The sequence below is a fragment of the Microtus ochrogaster genome, unplaced genomic scaffold, assembly GCF_000317375.1.
Source record: "Microtus ochrogaster isolate Prairie Vole_2 unplaced genomic scaffold, MicOch1.0 UNK31, whole genome shotgun sequence".
NCBI classification, from domain to species: Eukaryota; Metazoa; Chordata; class Mammalia; order Rodentia; family Cricetidae; genus Microtus; species Microtus ochrogaster.
Window position 1 is genome coordinate 3,010,846 of NW_004949129.1, and position 8,830 is coordinate 3,019,675.

The following is an 8,830-nucleotide window of genomic DNA, read 5'->3' on the forward strand; positions in this document are numbered from 1 at the left end:
CTGTGAGTTCGAGACCAGCCTGGTCTACAGAGCTAGTTCCAGGACAGGCTCCAAAGCCACAGAGAAACCCTGTCTCGAAAAACCAAAAAAGAAAAAAAATTATGTATATGTATGCCTGTGTGTTTACAACTGTAAGTACAGGTGCCATCGAAGGCCAGAAGTGCCAGATCCCCTGGAGCTAGGGTTATAGGTGGTTGTGATCAATCTGACGTGGATGCTGGGAAATGAACTCAGGTCCTCTGCGAGAGTAACACATGCTCTTAATTGCTAAGCCACCTCTCCCACTCCTGTTTTTATATTTGTTTGTTTGTTTGTTTGTTTGATGTTTTTTTAAGACAGGATTTCTCTGTGTAGACTAGGCTGACCTCAAACACACAGAGATCAGCCTGGCTCTGCCTCCCAAGCTCTGGGATTAAAGGCATGTGCCATCACTGCTCAGTTCTCCTTTCATGTTTTAATATAGATGCCCGAGCTTCTCAAAACTCAACAGAATTTCAAAACCAGACCATGAAGACTTTAGTCAGAAAGAGCTGAGAACTACTTAATAGCCCCACTTGAGAAGCAGAAGCATGACTGACACAAGTCCAAGGGTTTAAGCTATGTAACAAGACCACAGCTTAAAAAACAAAAAAGGCCCACACTTTTAGCACACCTTTAGTCCCAGCACTTGGGAGGCAGAGACAGTCTCTGTGAGTTCAAGCTGGCCTGATCTATACAATGCGTTCCAGGGCCAGCCAGGGCTACATAGACCCTGTCTCAAGGAAAGAAAGAGATAAAACATACTCAGGTTCCTTCTAAGAGGTCTAATAATCCACACTTGAATACATCGACAGCCCACACAGGGGACATGGCCACATAAAAACAAGATACAACCACACATGGTTTCTGTTTATAAAAGTTGCTCATGACTACTGCTTAGTGCCAGCAACCCAAAAGACTAGAATGGAAGGTGAATTCCACTGGACATGAACTTAAGGCAGCTGGGCAGCTTCCAAGCTGACTCTTCTTTGGTGACTTGTGGGTAAAACATTAAACTCAGCAAGTAGAAACCCAAAGCACTGGCCTTTCAAAAGGTTCACACCTCAGCCATTTGGCAGTTTGCCTCTTTTCAAAGGAAGCTGCATCCCTCTGCCATCTGCCCATGCTGGGGACGAGTCTCTTTAGTGCCAAGTTCTCAAGAACGGCAGTACCCAAACGCACACGTCTTGCGGAGGCCTTCTCACTTCAGCTCATCTTCTCCCCCACCCCCGACATTTTGAAGAAGAAAAATCATAGTTTCTAGGATCTAGAAAAAAAAAAAAAACATCTGAATTTAAACCTAAGCAGAGCCATCTGAGAGCGCTAGATGGTTTTTCCTGGCAAAGAAGGGTACTTTGTGGCTTGAAACTAAAAGGTAAAAGGTCTAAGAGGCTGAAAGGCTAATAATAAATATGTGTGCTTCCTTCTTTCTGCCGAGCTAAAAACCCATTTTCTATCTCAAGGACCATGTGAGCATTCTGATGGCAGTCTAATGAAAAGGCCAATCTAGATGACTAAAAAAACAAAGAAATGATTAAACACAAAAATGATCCCAGCACTCGGGAGGCAGAGGCAGGCGGATCTCTGTGAGTTCAAAGCCAGCCTGGTCTACAAGAGCTAGTCCCAGGACAGGCTCCAAAATCACAGAGAAACCCTGTGGGGGGGGGGGATTCTTTTTTGGACAGGATTCTCATGTTGACCCTGAATCTGATATGTAAATGAGGATGACCCTGAACTTCTGACCCTTCTGCCTCTACCTCCTCATGTTCCACCATACACTGTTTATGAGGCATAGCATGCCCAATTTATGCATTTCTGGGGACTGAACTCAAGGCTTCATTCATTAAAGGCAAATACACTACCAACTAAGCTACATACATCCCAGGCCTCCAAATAAACATATTTTGCAGTGCTGGGAATCTAAGCCAGGACTTTGAATATACTAGACAAAGACTCTACCAATTGAGCTACATCCCCAGCCCAAATAAAATTTCAAATTAACCCTCCATACTACATTCATGGTTATCTTACCTTCCCACATCACCTTGAAAAACACTGGGGTATAAAATTAATTACTTTTAACTTTGCCAGAGGGCCACTTGCACCTTAGAACAGACTCACTGGAGAAGGATTTGGTAGGTCATGACTCAAGTGATGGACAAATGGCTTTAGGCAAAGGTCTTTTGGGGGCCTGCTGTCCTCTGAGTCAGGTAAGTAATTGCCTAAATTGTAGGTGAGGGAAGTCTCTGTCCATTTCCATTCTGCAAATCATCTACATTGCAACAGATTAATGAGATAAAAGGAATCAGAAGTGCTAGACTAAACAGGACAATAGCACAGAGATGTAATCATTGGCCAGTTTTCAAATTCCTAGGAACCTAAAATCTAACGATGAATCATGTCTACCACTCCCGTCCATAAATCCCTTTATCCTCTTACAAGTACCCTTTCCTAAAACACCTTCTAAACTAGGATGCCCAAACACTAGTTTGTGTAGCTCCAACACACCTCTGGCCCTGCTAATTACTCAGTGCCAAGAGAGGCAGCCTGTGCCATTTCCAACATGTCATAAGCCAGTGTGTCTGTTCGTGTGCTACAGGCACAAAAACCATGTGTTCATTTTTAGTTCCAATACACAGACATCTGTGCAGCAAGGTCAGATCCAAAACTCTCATACCGAACTGAAAAACCGATGGCGGGAACTTCTGGGAGGGAACGTATCTAGGGATAAGCTAAGGGGCATAAGGGGCATAGTCTAAAGCCTAAAAGACTCAGGAATGATGTTGGCAAGGAGAATATTAAAGGGACAAGACTCAAGTGGAGCTGGGCAATGGTGGCGCACGCCTTTAATCCCAGCACTTGGGAGGCAGAGGCAGGCGGATCTCTGTGAGTTCGAGACCAGCCTGGTCTACAAGAGCTAGTTCCAGGACAGGCTTCAAAACCATAGAGAAACCCTGTCTCGAAAAACAAAACAAAACAAAAAAAAAAGATAGTTTAAAAGGTCAACAGAGTATGAAACAAAAACCCAAACATAGCTCACCACACCACTGCCTTGCTCTCGGCATGTCATGTCATCATTAAAAATGGCCCCTTTGAGCCTGACTGTTACGGTAAACACACGCCTGTGATTCCAGCACACAGGAGATGGAAACAGGAGAATCAGATCAAGACCCGCCTTAAGCATATACACAGTGGTCTGAAGTCATCTTGGGTTATATGAGGCCTGGCATAATGGTATACATCTATAATCCCAGAGCTCAGGAAGCTGAGGCAGGAAAAACAGCTCAAATTGGAAGCCAGGCTGGGCTACATGTTGAGTTCAAGACCAGGCCAGACTGCATTGTGAGACTTTCTCAAACAGGTGTGTGTGTGGAGAGCGTGATCAGCTGTTGCTTGCTGCTCTTCCAAAGGACCTGGAAGAGGTTTGGTTCCCAGCACCCAAGCAGGGCAGCTCACAACTGCCTGTAACACCACCAGACAGATGGCATCCAATGTCCTCTTCTGACCTCACTGGGCACCTACATATATGTGCACATACATACATACATACACATTTTTAAAAAATCTTATTTAATAAAATCCAAAGTAAGAATAAAGAAAAACAACAACAGCAAAATACACCCCTTCCCCCTGGATCTCAAGACCCAAAGAAACAATAAGTTTCTGATGTTGGCCAAGTCTACCCATGACAGCAGGGCCCCAAACTTATGCCAAAGAAGCCTCTCCATCCAGAATTGCACCTTCTCCCCCAAACAAATCAAAAATCACTAGAGAACTGCTCTCCATTTCTCCACTACACAACCATAAAGACTGCCAGGAAGAGCCTCAACTGTTCAGCTCAGTACACAATATTGAGAACAAGGTACCTGTTCCCAACTGAGCATTACTATCTGATGATTCAAACAGGGCAGAGATGAGGAGTTTTTTTTTTGTTTTGGTTTGGTTTTATTCCACAAAATCTGAAGGAAGACAATTAGCTCAACATATGTGAAACAGACAAGGGAACTCCACTGGTTTTCCTGAAATAGCAAAGTCCTATATTATACCAAGGCCCACAGGCATGAAGCCCAGCTCTCTGAATTCTGACATATGTGTGGTATAAGGCCTAGCCCAGCTCCTCAGAACAAAAACCTGATTAGTTGGCAGGCTCAATCTTACTTTAAAGAATTCTCAAAGCTAACTCATATTATTTTATTATGAATATTATTTTATTTAATTGAAAAAAAACTTTTAAAAAGAGACAGAGTCTTCTTATATAGCTCTGGCTGACCTGTGTCTCGTTATGTAGACCAGGCTGGCCTCAAACTTAGAGATCTGCTCACCTCTACCTCCTGGGTGGTGGGATTAAAGGCAAGTGCCACCATGCCCAGCTGCATTGATTTAAGAGGTCTGGAGAGGGTACATGTTGCCACAGCAGGCATGTGGAAGTCAGAGGACAGCTTATGAGAGTCAGTTCTCTCCTTCAACCATGTAGGTCCCAGAGATTGGCTCAAAATCAAGACATCAGGCTTGGCAGCAAACACCTTTACCTGCTGAGCTATCTTGCTGACCCTCATACTTCTCTTTATTTTTAAAGCTTTTTTTTTATAGCTTTTTTAAAAAAAGACTTTATTTATTTATTATGTATACAACATTCTGCCTCTATGTATGCCCGCATGCCAGAAGAGGGCGCCAGATCTCATTACAGATGGATGTGAGCCACCATGTGGTTTGCTGGGAATTGAACTCAGGACCTCTGGAAGAGCAGTCAGGGCTCTTAACCACTGAGCCATCTCTCCAGCCCAAGATTTATAGCTTTTACATGGGCATGTGTACATGTGCCTGCTGAGATCAAAAGAGGGCACTGGATGCCCTACAGCTGGTGTTACAGGTGTTCAGAGCTACCCAACCTGGGTGTATGGGAGCCAAACTCCAGTCTTCTGCAAGGTCAGCAAGTTTCTCAACTTCTAAGCCATCATCTCCCCACTCTCTTCAGACTTGGTATAATCTGGGCAGGTCCACTTAAGCAAATTCAAAGTATGTGAAAAAAGCCAAGTTGTTCACCAACAGAGAATGCAGACTGCTAAGCTTTATAAAAATGATTGCTAGGAAATACCTTCTCATCGAAAGCGATAGCTGTGGGAAGCATGTAGATGGCAAAGGTAGATGTTGACAAGAGGAAAGAGAATTATGCCTAGAGGTTACCATTAAATGCCCCAAATTACATAGCAAAACCAGCAGAGGCCCATAATTAACTTCAACCAACAATGATGTGGAAGCCTCATAACCCTGGCAAAGGACTGACATTTCTCAGTGCTTCAGCTATTACCATTTAAAACAGGAGAACAAGTGAAAATCCAAGCTACTGTTCTTCCCAACAAGGGAGGGCTTGCTTAGGAGACGCAGACCCACAGAAATCACAAGTACCCTAGCCAGACTTACTAAGGTTCTCAGTCTCGAGGCTGCCAGGACGACTGGCACATAACACACATGGAAAAGCTAGCAAGCAGCACCAAAGCTTAGCACAGGAAAAAAAATGTACCAATTCAATCTTATCACTTCTCTTCCAAAAAGCACAAAATATCCATCCAGTTTCTCATCTTCCTTCTATTCCTATAAGGACACGAACAATTCACAGCGGTCCCATTTCACAGATGAAAAAGGTAAGGATGAAAATGATAAATCTGCCCTCCATCTCACAGCTAATGTTGAAGTTCCAAATGGAACCCAGACTGTCCCAATTCTCTATACAACATGCTGCCTCCAAATAGCAGTCAACCAAATGTTTACACACAAATACCTAGCTCTTCTCCAATTCATCAGAAAAAGCTCTTGGACCAAAAAATGTTATTTCCCCAGTGCCCTGAACTAAGCTTCTTTGCAGAGGTACAGCCTAATTTGCTCTGCAGCAGAAATTTGTATTGTGCTTAGTGTGAGGGTTGGTGATAGAGCAGCCAATGACCATTAAATTCTGCTTCCAAAGGCAAAAATCCGTACAATGTTATATGCCTTTACCACTTCCTAATCTATTAGACGTAGCAGCTAATTTCACGCAACACCTCATACTCAGCGTCTCAGGAATCTTAGACCAAGTCCTGGTCAATGTGGAACAAAGGCAAGACAAACCACAAGAAAATTAGCAATCCATCCTGTCATTACCCACAGCTTCAATCTTGCCATCCACCCTCAGCTGATGCAAATTTCATCCATATTGGTTAAGTGGAGCATCAAATACAGAAACCTACCATTGAGGGGCTTGGGGGGACTGTTCCAACAACACTTTCCAAGACTTGAGCTCTCAGAAAGAGTTCAAAAAAAAAAAGGACAAGCCCTATCTAAAGGGACAACACACCACACTGGAGTACAACCAAGGATACCAGGAATTTGGGTTTTGTACATGGCACGGCTATTCATAAAGGGCAACATGGCCGAATGGAACTTACACCTTTTATCTTGGAGTATTCAAGTTCCCTTCAGAATTCCATATCCAAGAATGAGTGGTTTGTATCCAGAATCAATTGGGGAGCATTAAAAACTTCAAATAGTAGAGGTTGGAGGTAGCTCAGCAGTTAGAGCGCTGGCTGCTCTTCTGAGGGACTCAGGTTCAATCCCCAGCACCCACACAGCAGCTCACAACTGTAATTCCAGTTCCAGGGGACCCGACAGCCTCACACAGACATACATGCAGGCAAAACACCAATGCACATAAAATAAAAATAAATTTAAAAAATTGCTAATTGAGCCCCAGATCTACTTATCTTTCACCCCTATCCCCAGGAGATTCTAGTTCTCAGCAAAGTTATCGATTTGTCTGCTTTTTGGCTTTGGTTTGTCACTGTCAGTATGCTTCAAGAATACATCATATAAACCACAGCAAGACTAATTCCAGCCAGGCATGGTGGCAATAGGCCTATAATTCTGGCACTGGAGATGCTGACTCAGGACTCAGCAGGACGAGATAGAAAGACCAAGAGATCTAGACCAGTCTGGGAGACTTAGTGGATTCAAAGAAAGCCTGATCAACATAATAAAACCTCAACTCAAAACAAAACAAAAGCCACCAATTCAAGTCTAAGAGGAGTCAAAACGGGAACTCACCACCACAGTTGTACCACAAGTAAGGCTCACTAGTGGCTGTAAGCGCAGACAGCTTCCTAAACTGACACTACAGAACTCTGCCCTTATGTCAAAAGTCCATCACTTTCTAGAAATTCAGGGGGAAAAACTCAGCGTCTAAGTTTAGAATTGTCATTAACTGTCCTAAAATTCAATGTGTATTCCTCACTAAGAATTCTCAACATCTGTGTGAAAGTGAGAGAGCAAGCATAGCGCTATTCTCGGAACGTGGTCAGCACACACGCTTTAGATAGCAAATATCAAGAAATAACCAGGAATATATTAAGAAAGGAGATGCCCAGCTGATTGCTGGCCAGGTTCCCCAGGCCATTTTGCACGCATAGGCGTGTGAAGAGAGTGGGGGCAGGTGCACAGAGAGAAGCAAGATGGTCAAGATAATAATAGGGAGGTGACTGACACTAGCTTTTTGGCCCCAAGGCCACGCATTTCCAACAACCTCCCAGCAGTGTAAGTAATGGTAGACAGACACGGAAAGGGGGGGGGGAGTCTTAAAAAGTGGGTCCAGGACAAGCAGGGCTCTATAAATCAGTCCTAGCAAGAGATGCTAACCCACTGAGAAGTGTCACCGAGTGTGAACTCTCCAACAGTGAAAGCTGTTTCCACAATTAGCTCTGATCTAATGCGAGATGTCACCACCTTTAGTCCCAAGTGCCTGCCGTCTCCAGTAGTCCACAGCTTGACAACTGACAGTATTGTGTTAGCAGTAGGGAAAAGAGAGAGACGAAACAAGAAATGGAAGTTTGTCGCCTGCCCCCCACCAGCCAATCTCACCTCCCCACATCCAGCTCCCGACCCGCAGAGCCTCCCATGTCCGTCAGGCTCGCAGCTGAAGCTGCCAGATCTCCAGAAGGCCTCTTGCCGGTCCCATCCCCACCGCCCGAGCCGCCGTTGCAGCTCTTCGTGCGAAACAGACGACTGAGGCGGATTTTGAAGGAGCCCTTTCGAGAAGGGCCCGCGAGGGGCCGGAGGGGCCCGGGAGGCGGCGGCGGTGGGGGAGGTTGCTGCTGCTGCTGCTCCCCTCGGCTCAGGCGCCCTGGAGGGACCAAGTCCTGCAGCGGGAAGGGCACCGGGGGTAGTTCGGGGCCCGGGGGTTGCAGCAGAAGCCGACCACCCCCTCCTCCTCCACGGCCCGGGCTGCTGAGCTCCTCTTCTGAACAGCTGTTAGTTTCCAGGCTCTCGGCCTCCGATTCCAAGGCTTCTAGGACCAGCAGCGCGTCGCTAGTCTCCGTGGGGTCCTCCCCGGCCTGCGGGGCGGCAGCAGGCGGCTGGGGCTGCGGCGGCGGGGGCTGCGGGGGGCACGGGCACGGGCAGCAGCTTCCGCCGGCAGTCTTGACTCCCGACCCCGCCGGCTGCCCGAGCCCCAAAGCCGCCAGCTGCGCCTCTAGTCCAGACACCGGACCCCAGGTCCGCTCGAGCGCCAAGCCCGGCGGCAGGGCCTTGGGATCCAGTGCACAGCGGTGCCGGGGACACAGCAGTTCCGAGGGTCCCGGCTCCGGGGCCGCCTCCGCGTCCTCCTCCTCCGGCGGCCGCCCCACGTTGCGGAACACCATCAGCTGCGGCGGCCGGGCACCCCGCGGGCCGGGCCGCGCGAGGAAGGGTGGCGGTGCACCGATCCCCAGGGAGCAGCAGCCTATGAAGGTGCAGCCCACCGGCCGATGGCGGCGTCCCGGCTCGGGGAAGCAGAAGCCACCGCTGC

The 8,830-nt window shown here is 46.9% G+C and overlaps 1 protein-coding gene across 2 annotated transcripts in view; it reads right to left on the reverse strand.

Annotated features, from left to right (window-relative positions):
- Positions 1 to 8,732, reverse strand: part of Socs7 (suppressor of cytokine signaling 7) — a 42,041-nt gene extending 33,309 nt beyond the window's left edge. For both annotated transcript variants that reach the window (XM_013354187.1, XM_005368324.1), the window contains exon 1: positions 7,906 to 8,732. In XM_013354187.1, coding sequence (XP_013209641.1) covers positions 7,906 to 8,684 — 779 coding nt within the window. In that variant the 5' untranslated portion in view covers positions 8,685 to 8,732. The remainder of the gene's footprint in view (positions 1 to 7,905) is intronic.
- Between the last annotated feature and the right edge of the window lie 98 nt (positions 8,733 to 8,830).